The sequence below is a fragment of the Myotis myotis genome, unplaced genomic scaffold (genome assembly GCF_014108235.1).
Source record: "Myotis myotis isolate mMyoMyo1 unplaced genomic scaffold, mMyoMyo1.p scaffold_m19_p_1, whole genome shotgun sequence".
Classification (NCBI taxonomy): domain Eukaryota; kingdom Metazoa; phylum Chordata; class Mammalia; order Chiroptera; family Vespertilionidae; genus Myotis; species Myotis myotis.
This window is the reverse complement of record NW_023416313.1, coordinates 165598171-165614125: the sequence shown is the minus strand read 5'-3', so window position 1 is coordinate 165614125 and position 15955 is coordinate 165598171. Positions and strand designations below refer to the sequence as shown.

The window sequence follows — 15955 nt, the reverse complement described above, 5'->3', positions numbered from 1 at the left end:
GGCATTCAAGTGCCAAGTGACTTATTTGCATTATTCAAAGGATTTCCAAGGGAAGCCTGGAGATTTGCAGACGCCTTTAACGATGCAAAGCGGTGCGTGCTTCTCTCTTTTAAACCGCTCCTACCTGAAATGAACAGTCGGAATGGAACCGAGCTCTAGAGGTTTCTAACACCCTGAGCCGCCCCGTCCGCACAGACCCCCGTTGGGTGCCCCGCGGGCGAGCGACGGGCTGGCGAGGGGGGCCGAGCCGGACCCCACCTGGGGCTCCGGCCCGGCCCCGCCCTCCCCGCCCGGAGCCGGGCCGGCGGCAGCGAGGGCGGGCCCACCGGCCACCGCATCTGCCCTTCCCCCACCGCACTCCCACCCCCCACCCCCACCCCCACCCCACCTCCCCGCTGCCGGGCCCCGACTGGCTCTCGCGAGATCCGGGCCACTGGGCGCTCGGGACCTTTTCAAATCGGGATCCGTTACCGCGCCCCCGGCCGCCGCCATTGTCACGCTCGGAGCCTCGCAGCGCCGGCGGAGCAGCGGCGGCGGGATGGCGGACGCGGACAAGGCCGAGGTGCCGGGCGCCGCCGGCCACGACAGCCCGCAGCAGCAGCCCGCGGAGCCGCCCGCAGAGCCGCGGCGAGAACCGCACCCGCCGGAGCCGGAGCGGCAGCCTCCGCTCAGCAGCAGCAGCGGCAGCGCCAACGGCGTGAAAATGTATTGTCTTTTCCTCGGGGGACGGGACGGGGCGAGGTGGGGGCGCAGGTCGGCCGGGGGCCGGGGCCGGCCGGGCTGGGTCTCGCGGGGAGCGGCCCCGGAGGAGCAGGTGCAGCCGGGCCGCTCCCAGGCCCGGCCGCCCGCCCGCTCGCCTGCTCGCCTGGGCCCGGCGCGCGGGGTGCGGGGCCGGGGGCCCTTCCCGCTCCCGGCCGAGGTCACGGCTCACCCAGGGCCCCGACTCCGGCCGGGGGACCGCGGAGCCGAGCGCCGCGGCCGCCGCGGTCCCCGGGAGGCGCCGGCTTTTAAAGGCCCGCAGTTGGTGTTCATCACTAGGGAGTATCTAGGGATGACATCATCGACATGTCCTCCCGGCCGCGGGCCTCGTGCTGAGCTCCGTGCATTCGGGGGCTCTGTTGTTTTTCAAAGTAAAGACGAATTTCTGAACGGGTAGAGAGCCAGGGGAAGTTGAATAATGCGCTGCGAGACCGAATCCTTTGTGTTACCCTAGAATGGGAAGAGGTACTTTAAAAAGGGGGAGAAAAATGTGCCTTGCTCGCCCTTCCCGCCCCTCAAATGTGTGTCAACCCCTGCAGGCTATTTTTTTTTTTAAAACTGTGTGTGATGGCAGGCTCTTAATTTGGTAAAATGGCATAGCAATATTTTCTTAATCGGAGGAAATGCCCTACTTTTAAGATTACACCTGTCACTAGAGCCTCTGAAGAATGGACTTGACGCGAATGCATCATAATTTCTAGTGACTATAAGGAAATGTTATTACCGCCCCCGCCCCCCTTTGTCCTTGTTATAAGCGGGTATGTGAAGTCAGGCATTTATTTGTGTATGCCCAGCTCTTTAAACCTGAGGTTGAAACTGTGATGTTTTTTAGTGAAAACGTTCTTTTCCTTCTTCAGCGTAGAAAGCAGTGACCATATGCTCAGACGACAATAGACCAGGGACATGCCCTTTCTTCTGTTTTGTGTAAGACTGTTTGAAACTGCAGTAAATCGGGACCAGTCTGTGTAAGGGGTGACTGCACATAAGGTCGGTTAGGGCACTCTTGCTCTCCGTTTGGCTTGAATAGGACGGGCAGTGAGTGTCTTTAGCCCGAATAGAGGTGGAGGTATAAGCGAAGGAAAGTGGGTGCAGCTCAGTAACTGAGGAACCAAAAGTGACCGAAGCTCTTCCTTGCATGCCTGCCAAGACGTGGGCTTTCAGGGATTTGGCATCATAAATACGAATGCAAACCAGTGACATGGTACGTTTAAAATGTGCTTTCTAAAAACATCTAAACATGGGTCTGCCACCCTTTTCTCTTGAACAAAAAGGATAGCCTTGGATTACAGAGAGAAGCCCTACTTTACTTGGACATGAAAAGCTCTGTATTTCATGGAACAAGATTCCAGTGTGTGTGGAGCACTGCAATGTGTATGTTTCCACAGCAGGTAAAGCTGGTATCTAAACCTCCATCAGATCCCAAAGTCTCTAATCCCTTTTAAATGCAGTTTAGTTACACAGGAGAGGAGAGAGGTGGAGAAAGAATCTCTTTAACTTCTAATTGGAAAAAGAAAATGCAAGGTGAAGAAATGGAGTAAATCCAAATGCAGATCCTTTTCATATTGCTTATTATTCACCCCTCTGTTATCTTCTTTTCCAAGAAGTTGAGTGAAGAGGTCAGTTTACTTTCTGGGGTTTCTTGTATTGTCTACTCTAGTCCATAAAAATATGTAATGGTCCAGCATGGGTGACCTACTCACACTGAGTAGCAATCTAAAAACCATTTTTTTGGACCCTATGAACCAATAGGAGTAGTTAACACTCAATGCATAAACTTCAAATGGTTTCCATATATTTTTTAATGATAAGAATTCATAGAGATGATAAAATTACCAAATATTATCTTAAAATATATATTGCTTAGAATTGAACATCTTGTTATCAAGATTGAAATGACTTTTGCTGAGGTTAGTCCATAGTCACAGGATGGAGACCGCTATGTCTTCCTCATCTTTTATCCCCAAGGTATTATGATTAAAAAGACCCAATAAGTATTTACTTAAGAAATGTAGAAGTGAACTTTTAGGATCATGGAACTCATATACAGAGGATTTAGTGAGTATGTTCACAACTTTTGACAAGAAATGAAAGATGTTTTCCTAGGTGTAGTTGTCTTTTTCTCTGTGCCAAATAGTATCCTAGCTCTCTTTTTCTTAAGTGACTATAAGGAGGAAAAATAGTATTGTTGTAACTCCTCATTACTTAAGGTTGATTAATTATGTGGATATTGAGAGTTATATTAGGGTACTGATATAAAATATTAAGCATTGGAGAAAGGTGAAATAGTTTAAGTAGAATACAGTAGGTCCTCAGGTTTATGGCGGGAATTAACGTGATTTTTTTCGCCGTAAGTTGGACCCACCTACATAAGCACCTACGTCACTCACATGGAGCACACACACAGCAGTAATGAAGTGAAACAGAAAAAAAAAATTGAGAAGAAAGATAACAATTCCTGACCTTTACTTGTGGTAAATAAATAATAAAAAACATAAAGCACACATGTACATACGTCGAAATGACGAACTTTTTTTTTTTTTTATAAATGGGAGATGGCAACGTAACCACGAAATGACGTACGTTGAGTCTTACGTAACCCGAGCGCTGTCTGTAGTATTTTTTAAAATCATATTACGAGTAAAGAATGGAACTGGGCTTAATTTTGGATCTCATGCTATAGCTTTATGTTTTTAAAATCATATTAAAACTATGTTTTCTTGTTTGATGTTCATTATTGATTTTTTTCCAGAAATTTATGTTATTATTTGGGTAGGCTTAATTCAGTCATAAGAATAGATAACATTTTGGGACTTAAAATAGTCATAGTCTGTACAACAGAATGGTGATTACCAGAGTGAGAGGGGTTGGGGGGAGGTAGAAGGGGATAGATGGTGATGGAAAGAGACTTACTTTGGATGGTGAATACATGATACAATATACAGATGATGTGTTATAGAATTGTACACTTGAAACCTGTATAACTTAACCAATATCACCCCAATAAATTCAATGAAAATTAAAAAGAAAAAGAATAATCACAGTCAGTATTTCAAGTACATTAAGAGGAAGGTTTGTCTAAATGAATAGTTAGGGAATTATTACATGAACTTCTGGATATAGTGCCAGTATTTTCATATTATATAACATTGTTTTCCTAAGAGATTTACATATATTTTTACTATGTCTTCCATAATGTATTTAGGACATAGAAAGAGTTCAGAAATTGAGTAATTTTAGCTTAATTTCTTCATCAGACCATGCCTTTGGCTCTAAACTAATCTGCCTTCCATAGGTAGACTTAATTATGCATGTAGATGAGCCGTTGCCATTTTTGGTACAGTGGGGCCTTGACTTACGAGTGTCCCGACTAATGAGTTTTTCGAGATTCGAGCTGTCTTTTGGCCGATCTTTTGCTTTGAGTTGCGAGCTAAAAATCAGGTTACGAGCCAGTTTCAGATACCCCACCGCTAGTTGGCGCAGCAAACATCACAGTGAACACCACAACATCAGCCCAGCATCACGTGTCTCACTAGTTCACTTTTTGATTTGACATACGAGTAATTTGAGTTACAAGCTTCATCACGGAACGAATTAAACTCGTAAGTCAAGGCCCCACTGTAGTTTGCTAGAGTTGGACAGGTGAGATGATCCCTTTCAAGCTGTGCCATTTCTGATGAGGGAAGATGTTTGACAGTGAAGGTGTCCCTTTCAAGGTCTGAAAAAGTGGCAAAGCAAGTGTAGTCCTAATATCTCTTAATTTTAGCAGTTTTTCTGCTAAAATTAAGAGTTAACAGCACCATTTGACTATAAGCTCATTTAAGAATTAACATTTATTGAGCACATGTTATGTGCAGTCAGTCACCAATGCTAGATGCTGCTGATAACACAGATAGTTTTTGTTTTTGTAGAGTCTTATAAATCACATTTGAGATAGTTTTGTTTTTGTTAGCTTTTGTTTTTGTAGAGTTTTATAAATCACGTTTGGCTGTGTTTTTTCTTGCTCAGAAAAGTGGTGTGTGAAAAGTTCTATATATTATGGAACAAGATTCTAGTGTGTGGAGCACTGCAATGTATATGTTTTCACAATTGCTTGGCTTAGAAGATAATTTAGGCCCTGGATTATGAAGCCTGATTGGTTATTGGATTATCCAGAAAGTTTAAAAAAATTTAGATTCCTGGATGCCATTCCCAGATATTTTTATTAATATATGTTTATGAAAAATTGCTTTAAAATCAAAGTTTTACTTAATTTTAAATTCACTAGTGTAATTAGTCATTTAAAAGAAATCTGTTATATCTGTAAAAAAATTTCTTTTGAAAAGTAAACTGCATTTTAAAAATATATATTTAAATTTTTATCTATAGGGTTTACTTTAAGTGTATACTTATATCTAAAAATGGTTGATGGGTAACATCACATAGTTGACTTGTGATTATAGTTTTATAAATTAAATAACTTCTCAGTTAGGGCCTCATTAAAAGGTAGTTTTATAAAATTCTGGTTGGTGTTCCCTTCCTCCACTCCATCCCTCTATTACAGATAATACTAATAAAAATGACATGATTCTATAATGTGTCCAATCCTAGTTTAAAAGTTAAAACACAGAAAATGTTGAGCATGAAAATATTAGAATAACTTACCAGTTTTCTATGTTAATCAAAACTGAAAATAGAAAAAATTTTGAGTCATCTGGGAGTATATACATGTACAGGTATGAAGATATGTCTATGTTTTTTTAACTATATTTTTCATCAGTGGAGGAGAAAAGTTCTGGGAAGAAACTGTTAACCTTTGAGAGATGAAAATTTTCAAGGTATCATTTTGTAAAATAATTTTTTAAAGTTCTGCATAAGGCCTAGAAAGTTAATCCTCCATTAAAGGTGGCAGTTTTACATACTGTAGGAATAAAATTAGGCATTTCCCCCTCTAAAGTTCCAGTAACATTTTATTATGCATTATGATGAGAAAAACTGGGTGATTTTTTGGATGCTGCAGCTATATAATATAGAAAAAAGGATTGTGAATGAGAATTTTGGTAATATGCCCAAATCCTTGCTTTGAGAGATGGCATTGGGTAATTTCAAAGCCAGCAGTCTGATTCTCCAGCTGCTTTGCTGAGATCTAACTTAGTGGATAGTATTGTGAAGTGATAAATATTGAATATTTAATATAGACTTCCATTTTGTTTTGTTTTTAATTCATAGGGAGAATGATGAATCAGTGAAAGAAGAGAAATCTGAATTAAAGGAAAAATCTACAGGAAATAAGAAGGCCCATAGATTTCATCCTTATTCAAAAGACAAGAATTCAGGCACTGGAGAGAAGAAGGGTCCAAATCGGAACAGAGTTTTCATTAGCAACATCCCATATGACATGAAATGGCAAGCTATTAAAGATCTCATGAGAGAAAAAGGTAAACATCTATGATAAACCCACTGTTGAATAATCACATTGAAGGGGGCGGGAACTAAGCAAACTTTTTTTTTATACCTCTGAGCCACACAGACTCAAATAATTGATTTTTGTTTATTTCTTTACACATGAATTAATCATTTCCTCTTCTTTCACTTGACACAATTTCATTACAAGGTAGCATGGATAAATAAAGTTTTTTTCTTTTTGTTATTTTAGCAGGATAGTAGCGAGCCAGCATATGCATGCCACCAAGAATTTTGTTAAAGTGATTGCTTTGTTTAGTTGAAGTTTTTATAGATTTTTAAAGGGCTATTGCATTAGTTAAGCAATACATTTAGCTGTTAAAGTATGAATAATAAGGTCTGATAATTTTTTCCCAAAAGCTGCTTTGTTATTATCTTGGTGGAGTCTGGAATCTGGCTGTGGAATTCACTTTGTTTGCATTGTCATGAATGCGATGATGCTGTCTCTGCAGTTCAACTTAAAAATTGCGTTACTGCTGTTGCAGTTTTGTTTTCAGAATAACCTGAAAAACTACATTTTATATACATGGTTGGTTTTGGGGGAAAATAATTTTAATACTTGATCTTGTAAAAGTTAGTTTTGTTATCTCTTGAAAAATCGAGTTTCAACAGTCCTGCAAACTATGTACTTGGCTTTGAGGCTGATCTCCTTTAATAAATTAAAAAAAAATTGCATTGGTGTATCTGTTGTAAGGTGACAACTATTTGATTGGTTTTATTCATTGACTTTATTTAGAAAGTGTGTGGCTTGCTGTGAAGCATGACTTGTAAATTTAGTTTGATGGCAAACATGATTGAAGACATTCAGGTAGGAAGTCACCTTAAAACAGCTGTTGTGTGTAGGCGACTAAAGTTATTTGAAAAGTGCTAATGTTGATGTTTTAATATGATAGGCTAAGGGACCATTTGTATGTATATGTGCATTTGTTCACCAACTATATCATGCTGGCCAAAATATGATCTGTAGTATGAATTAGGTTAATATGGTGGTTAGCTTTTTTAGAGAATGTGGATGATGTACATTTCTGAAAATTAGTTAAATTTACAGAGCCATTGACAGGAGGTATGTTGGTCTGGTTTTGATTGTTGGTGAATAATAGGTGCTTTTCTGTAGAGTTGTGCACAGGTGTGCAGTAAAGCAAGATACTGGTGTTTAAATGTATTGTTTCTTGGTATCTTCCTTTTGTATGTCTTATGTAGTTGGTGAGGTTACATACGTGGAGCTCTTTAAGGATGCGGAAGGAAAATCAAGGGTAAGTGCTGTGGGCAGTAATCTGCTTGAGGTTTAAAAGTTCCTCAGCAGTTTACTTTTTGTATAATACTTGTACCAGTTTTTTGGAAACTTAAGTTTCATTTTGTTTTACTTTATTATGCAAGATTTGAGGCTTTATATTAGTAAGTCTGACACTTATACAAGTCAAGCTAGCTTCCTGGAAGGGATGGGTTTTGTAAATGCTTATAAAGGGCATTCACTTTTTTAATGCTCTAGGTAATGCTTCTTCTTAGACAATAGATTTTAATAAAGGATTTTTTTTGTTGTGTTTTGATGTCTTCAAGGATATTTTTAAAGTCACTGAATTGATAATATTCCCTAAAAGTCCTATGAGAGGCCTATAACTTAAAGGTGCTGATTTGGAATGTATGTTTGGAATTTATACTGAAAAAACGTAATTTGGTAGCCTACTGGACGACATAAGAGGCAGTGCTCTGACCAATTGCTATGAATGACATTGATGATTAAATTGACATAGAAGGGACTGGGTGATAGTCAATTTTGATTTTTAGCAGCAAGAAAAGAATATGCTGAAGAAAGACTGGAAAGCTCTTAACAGTATTTAATTTTATTAGCAAAAAACAGTTGGGTGCATGAAACATAAAAACCTTGTCATTACATCCAGTGTCACTTTGAACAGTAATAATGACAAGGAATTATTTTAAAAAATGATACTACAAATTTGTTTCTTTAACATAGGTGACTTTTTTTTGCATTCTTGAGACTGGATGCTGTTACATTGTATGCAGCCAGTTTGAGAACTTTGTTAAAAGTGAGATTAATATTTCCTATTTTGATTTTTATAAAATTAAAAAATATACATTTAAAACTATTTGTATACAATATAGCTTTTAAAAATATTTGTAACTATGTAAGGTCAGGTATATTGGAGTCTTCAATTATTTCTTTGAATTACTTTTGGTTGAATTTGTGCAATTACATTATATTAGTTTAAAAGTAAAGAAGAGTCATCTAAAATGTGCTTCAAGCTTATTACACTAGATCCTACTATCTTAAATAGGTATATTTAAAATTATAGAAAAATTGTGGTCACTGCCTTTTATGTTCTGGAGGTATAAAAGAAAAAATGACTATTAACTGATTGCTTTTAATGATTTACATGTTAGACTCTACCATTAACTTCGTCTACTGATAAAACTTTTTCTCTTTTGCATATATTGACAAATCTACCTGGATATAGGGTTGTGGGTAAGAATTTTTTTTTAAGTATCTTAAGTCAAATTTAAACTTCTGATTGTAAAAAAAAAAAAAATAACCTTAGTACATAAAAAATTTCCCCCCAATTTTTTTCTCAATTAAGTGTGGTTGAATTTAAAGATGAAGAATTTGTAAAGAAAGCACTAGAAACGATGAACAAATATGATCTTAGTGGAAGACCCCTGAATATTAAAGAGGTAAGAGTTCTATTTGGAATAATTTAAACATTTGAGTATAATGTTTGGATTTTTATCCAAGTACTTTTTTTTAGCATAGATGCTCATTAAAACATTATCTATTGGTGATAATTTGCTTGTACATGATTTGCTATTTGACTTTAAGCAGTTATCCTATCTAATAAAAGAGTAATATGCAAATTAACCATCACTCTGTCACAAAGATGGCGGTGGCCACAGAGCTGGAGTGAGCAGGAGGCTTGAGTTGCCCCGGTGATGGAGGAAGCCAAGCTTCCCACCTGCCCTGCCAGCCCTGAGCTCTGCTCAGGGCTACAAAGTTTCAATTATAGAAGATAAATAAATCCCAGATACCTGTTTCCAGCCTGCAGGCGTGGCCAACCTGAAAACGGCCATCAGTCCCCACCCAGGCTGGCCAGACACCCCAGTAGGGATCCTCACCCTGAAGGGGCTGTGGCCAGCCTGCAAACAGCCATCAGCCCCTCACGCAGGCTGTCCACACTCCCATGGGGTGAGGGTCCCCACTGGGGGGTTGACCAGCCTGCAAACAGCCCCTCACCAGCCAGGCATCCCAGTGGGGACCCCCACTCTGAAGGGGGTGTGACCAGCCTTCAAACAGCCTCAGCCCCTCACCCAGGCTGGCCAGTCACCCCAGTAGGGACCCCCACCCTGAAGCGGGTGTGGTCAGCCTGAAAACAGTCATCAGCCCCTCACCCTGGCTGGCCAGGCACCCCAGTGGGGACTCCCACCCTGAAGGGGGTGTGGACAGCTTGAAAATGGCCCTCAGCCCCTTACACAGGCTGGCCAGGCACCCCAGCGGGACCCTGACCCTGATCCGGGACATCCTTCAGGGCAAACCAGCTGGCACCCACCCATGCGCCAGGCCTCTATCCTATATAATAAAAGGGTAATATGCAAATTGACCCTAATAGCAGAACAACTGGGAATGACTGGTCACTATGACACACACTGACCACCAGGGGGCAGACGCTCAATGCAGGAGCTGCCCCTGGTGGTCATTGCGCTCCCACATAGGGGAGCTCTGCTCAACCACAAGCCAGGCTGATGGCTGCCAGCACAGCGGTGGTGGCGGGAGCCTCTCCCACCTCTTCAGCAGCGCTAAGGAAGTCCAACTGCAGCTTAGGCCTGCTCCCCGCTGGCAAATGGACATCCCCCAAGGGCTCCCAGGCTGCCAGAGGGATGTCTGACTGCCAGCTTAGGCCCGTTCACCCTGGGGAGCGGGCCTAAGCCAGCAGGTGGACATCCAAGGGGTTCCAGACTGCGAGAGGGCATAGGCCGGGCTGAGGGACCCTCCCGAGTGCACAAATTTTTGTGCACCGGGCCTGTAGTTCTATATATTTGATTTGCTCCAAATTATTATAAGCAGAGGTACATGATTTAAATAAATTTAAGAGCCCAAACTGTGGCCAGTGTGGCTCGGTTCGGCATTGTCCTGTGTACCAGGAGGTAGCCGGTTTTGTTCTCAGTCAAGGGCACATGCTCCAGTTACGGGCTTCGTCCTTGGTAGGGGGTGTGCAGGAGGCAGTTGATTGATGTTGCACTTTCACATTGATGTTTCTCTCTCTCCTTCTTCTCTCTAAAAAATCAATAAACTATTCTTTAAAAAAAATTTATAGATGACATACTTTAGGTGCTGATTTTATTTGATGTATACATTTCCAATTTTTAGATTGTGTGGTTTAACTTGAGAAATATAGTAGATTTTCTTGTAGTTGGTAATCAAAGTTTGCTTAATAAGGCAAACACCTTATGGATTCGAATAAAATTGATATTCACTTTTAACAAAATTAACATGAAATTATACCAGATTAAAATTTTTTTAAAATTATGCCTGTTAGTGAAATTTATAACTGGAACGTGGAACCCCCTAAAATGGAAATGTTCCCTTTGTGTGGAATTGTTGCAATATAAATACATCGATAAAAGAATGATCAGAAAATATATTAAAGAACTATTTATAGTTAGCTATAATTGACTTTAGAAATAATTAGCTTGAATAGCAGTCATTTTCTTGTCTTCCTTTAGTTCATATTGTTAATCATATCTGAATAATTTGATCACAAACCATACATATATATATATGTATATGTATACATATATCTTAAAGTCTGTATTAAAAAAGGATAGAGGATATAACTTTGAGATCCTGAAGAGTCTCCAGTAGCACGATGTTAAGCATTGGTAATAGAGCAGTACTATCAGTCACAATTTAAATTAGTATAGTAGTGATATGAGTCCCAGCTCTATCACCTTTTAGCTGTGTGAGTAGGCATGTTACTTATTCTCTAAACCTTAGTAATTACAATAGTTCTACAGATAATACTTACCTAATAGGGGTTTTATGAGGATTAAATGAGATACATGGTAAACCTCTGTATTTCTTTATTTTCTTATTTCTAAAATGGGAATAATACTAAAACCTATTGATAGTGTTATAAGGAATCAAAGAGTTGATATATGTATATAGCATTTAATAAATGTTAGCATAGTGCTCAAAATATTGTAACTACATAATAAATATTAGCTGTAATAATAATTACTATTGTCCTTATTCCTGTCCAAGGTGGTGATGTTACTGGTCATTATTCTCTTATTTCTGAGTATGAGTTGATAGTGCAGTAGTTCCATTCTTCCTAATCAGCAAGGGATACATTCCAAGACCCCTGGTGGATATCTGAAACCACGGATAGTACTGAACCCTAAATATACTAAGTTTTTGTGTTTTTTTTTTACCCATACATACCTTTTCACTTAAAGGAAGTTCTGTACAACTTCCCTTTGGCATGTTTGAATTGCCAGCATCACTACTCTTGCACTTTGGGGCCATGATTAAGTAGAAAAAGGGTCACTTGAACACAAATTCTGTGATACCATGATAGTTGATCTGCTAACTGAGGTGCTACTAAGTGACTAAAGGTGGGTAGTGTGTACAGTGTGGAAGATGTTGGACAAAAGTCTGATTCATGGCCCAGGCTGGATAGTTTGAGACAGCACAAGATTTCATCACACTACTCAGGACAGCACACAATTTAAAACTTATGAATTGTTTATTTCTGAATTTTCCATTTAATATTTTCTGATTGTGTTGACTGTGGATAACTGAAGCCAAGGAAAGCAGAACTGTGGATAATCAGTGCCTGTTATAGCTTAAAATGAAAGGCCATGCTACCAACATATACAGGTACCCCAAACCCCCTTTATTCAAGTTTGCTTCTGAATTCCTCTAATCCTGTTTGAACCTGGGTTAATTTTTTCTCTAACTGGGAAGACAAGTATTCTAGATTTTTAGTGTTTTTAATTTTAATTGGAAACAAAGTTTATTGGATGCTAAAGGCCAGGTCCATATAGTTTGTCTTCTTTTAAGTCTTAGCAAATTGTAGATCCTCAATAATATTTCAGAGACCCTAAAATAGAGTGATGTGATCCATGCCGATAAAGCATACTTCCATTTTAAACCTTTCTAAGAGGAATTAATGGTATAGTTTGGCCTAAGTAAATGATGAGATGTTCTGTATTCAGTTAACTTTTTGGATTAATATCACTAAAGGTCCCGTTTGTGGGAATAACTGATTTTCCAATGGGTAGTTGGGTCAGTGCTGACACCTACTAGTGAGAGTCTGAGGCAGTGATGGCGAACCTTTTGAGCTCCGTGTGTCAGCATTTTGAAAAACCCTAACTTAACTCTGGTGCTGTGTCACATATAGGGATTTTTTGATATTTGCAACCATAGTAAAACAAAGACATATTTTTGGTATTTATTTTATATATTTAAATGCCATTTAACAAAGAAAAATCAACCAAAAAAATGAGTTCGCGTGTCACCTCTGACACGCATGTCATAGGTTCGCCATCACTGGTAAGGAAAAGTTTATTTCTAGGATTCATTGACAGGTTTTAGAATTTCACTTCATGTAATTCACTGGGGGTTTGTAACAGTTGTAAACTTACTATTGGCTTTCTTTTAGCAATAGCAGGCAATAAGTAGCATCCTGACATCCAAGGGAAAAGGAGGAATAAAAACTATGTTATATATAATTTGTGTTATATAAATTGTATTGTATATATGTTTTATGTATGTGTATATGTTTATATATGTTATGTATATAAACACAAATCAAAACCTAGTAATGTATTTTATTAATGTTAAGATAAGAACAAACGATCTATCTTAATTGTTCATGAAGCATTTATTCTATTGTGTTCTCCTTTATAGGTAACCACAATCTTAAATTTTGTGTTTGTGCAAGATTTTGAAACCTTAGACCTGAAACATTTATTATTTTATAGCATTCTCTAAAAACACTTATTTCTTTATTTCTGTATTTCTTTTTATTCTTCATGGTGAAACAATATATTGGAAGCCAGAATACACTTATTCTTGCATTCACTTTTTCACCTTCTATTCTCACAGCCTTCCTAGAGAATTTATTACCTAGGGAATGTATTAAAGTCACCAAACTTTCTTTTTATTAGTATTCCCAGACAGGCCAGCAGAGTAGAGTTGATGCTTACGTATATCATAATCATTTGGTATTGCAGATTCAATAGCCTATTATTGTGTTTATGTGCTTTTTGGTTTTTTTTTTTTTTTTTTTTTTTTTTTTTTAATTAAATCTTTATTGTTCAGATTATTACATTTGTTCCTCTTTTTTTTCCCCCCATAACTCCCCTCCTCCCAGTTCCCGCCCCACCCTCCGCCCTCACTCCCCACCCACTGTCCTCATCCATAGGTGCACGATTTTTGTCCAGTCTCTTCCCGCATCTCCCACACCCCTTTCCCCCCCAGGAATAGTCAGTCCATTCCCTTTCTATGTCCCTGATTCTATTATAATCAACAGTTCATTCTGTTCATCAGATTATTTATTCACTTGATTCTTAGATTCACTTGTTGATAGATGCATATTTGTTGTTCATAATTTGTATCTTTACCTTTTTCTTCCTCTTCCCCTTCTTAAAGGATACCTTTCAGCATTTCATATAATCCTGGTTTGGTGGTGATGAACTCCTTTAGCTTTTCCTTATCTGTGAAGCTCTTTATCTGACCTTCAATTCTGAATGATAGCTTTGCTGGATAAAGTAATCTTGGTTGTAGGTTCTTGGTATTCATCACTTTGAATATTTCTTGCCACTCCCTTCTGGCCTGCAAAGTTTCTGTTGAGAAATCAGCTGACAGTCGTATGGGTATTCCCTTGTAGGTAACTGAGTTTCTTTCTCTTGCTGTTTTTAAGATTCTCTCTTTATCTTTTGCTCTTGGCATTTTAATTATGATGTGTCTTGGTGTGGTCCTCTTTGGATTCCTTTTGTTTGGGGTTCTCCGCGCTTCTTGGATCTGTAAGTCCATTTCTTTCACCAGGTGGGGGAAGTTTTCTGTCATTATTTCTTCAAATAGGTTTTCAATATCTTGCTCTCTCTCATCTTCTGGCACCCCTATAATTCTGATGTTGGTACGCTTGAAGCTGTCCCAGAGGCTCCTTACACTATCCTCGCATTTTTGGATTCTTTTTCATTTTGCTTTTCCGGTTGGGTGTTTTTTGCTTCCTCGCATTTCAAATCATTGACTTGATTCTTGCGCTCCTCTGGTCTGCTGTCGGGAGTCTGTATAATATTCGTTATTTCAGTCCGTGTATGCTTAATTTCTAGTTGGTTCCCCAATATAAGATCGAGGGTCTTATTAGTTTTCTTGTAGATCTCATTAAGTTTATCGGCGGCTTCTAAACAGTTCTTGAGAGACCTTAAAAGTGTGGTTCTGAACTCTATATCTTCCATTGACAATTTTGTCCTGTTTCTTTGTCTCCGCATTTTGTTATGCTTCCTTGGTGCACCCCCTAGTGGTCTTTGTTCACAGTCTTATAGTTAAATCTTGATTGTTGTAACTAATTCCAGGGAGGGTTTGACCTCCAGGCCAAGTGGCTATGAGAATCAGCTGTGTCAGCAGTGAGAGAACTTCTGTCCTCTAGGGAGGTGCTAATCTAGCCTTTGCCTGAGGCTATCCGGCAAATGCCTGTGTGCAGGGCTTGGGCGGGGCGGGTCGCACAGGATCAACAGGGTGGGCCGGAGAGAGCAGTTATGGCGGCTCTCAGTCCTGTCCCCAGGGGCTCTGCCTCTCTGAGTCCCAGCACCCGCTGCAAAGCTCAGAGAGAAAGCTGCACTCGCTCTGACCGAAGCCAGACAGTCCCGCTTCTCCCGTTTGAGTCTGGGTCCCTAAAGACTCGCCCGGATCTGGAGCTCAGAGTCTGCGACTCCCTCCCGATTGAAAACGCCAACCGCGCCCTCCGCCGCCAGCCCGCTCCGCGCACTCCGCACCTCAGAATTTGACTTCAGTACTGCGCCTCCTCTGAGTGTCCGTATGCGTTTCTCTTTCCTCCTAGTTGTAGGACTTCCACTCAGCCGGCGTTCCTGTGGTTCTGGGTGATGTCCCTTCCGTTTTTTGGTTTCACTTTTGAAGTAGTTGTTCAAGGCAGCAAACTCCAGTGTTAACCTATGCCGCCATCTTGGTTCTCGAGGTTTTTTTATTTTCTGCATTTCATCTAGTGAGATGAGTGGGAAGTATGTTTGAACTTACTTTTCTTTGATTTAAAGGTAGAATATTTCTCTTATAAAGTTAATTAAGTAAAAAAAAACCATTGTTTGCTATCATTCTTCATTGGGACACTTAGCCTTTCTTTATTCCTCCTCCCCCATCTTACATCATAATCATGTTGAGGAGGGAAAGAGGTTGGAAGGTGGATAATTATATTCTGCTTGTTCAGGAGTGAAATTTGCACATTGTCATAATTCCCCTCTACCCCAATATTCCTGGGTTTTATAATATTTTGTTCTGCTATTATAAAAGCTTTGAGTTAGTCTCAGTTTGTCTTTGCATTGGTCTTGTAGTGGTAACAATTCACTATTAGTGAATTTGGGAAAGAAAAGAGTTTGAGTTATGTGTATGTGTGCTATATTTTTACACTAGTACAGGGCAAAAATAAACTAATTTCAAGTTCTTAAGTGACTTTAGTGATTGGAAAGAGGTATTTAATTTACATTCCTGGAGACTGTAATACTTTATCTG

The 15955-nt window shown here is 39.7% G+C and overlaps 1 protein-coding gene across 8 annotated transcripts in view; it reads left to right on the top strand.

The window, feature by feature from the left end:
* Nucleotides 1-431: 431 nt before the first annotated feature.
* Nucleotides 432-15955, top strand: part of MYEF2 (myelin expression factor 2) — a 35336-nt gene continuing 19812 nt past the window's right edge. For 4 of the 8 annotated variants that reach the window (XM_036300623.1, XM_036300609.1, XM_036300633.1 and 1 more), the window contains exons 1-5: nt 432-705; nt 5965-6173; nt 7399-7451; nt 8673-8680; nt 8793-8886. In XM_036300623.1, coding sequence (XP_036156516.1) covers nt 539-705; nt 5965-6173; nt 7399-7451; nt 8673-8680; nt 8793-8886 — 531 coding nt within the window. In that variant the 5' untranslated portion in view covers nt 432-538. The remainder of the gene's footprint in view (nt 706-5964; nt 6174-7398; nt 7452-8672; nt 8681-8792; nt 8887-15955) is intronic. The other 4 variants (XM_036300583.1, XM_036300602.1, XM_036300591.1 and 1 more) reach the window with 1 other exon arrangement.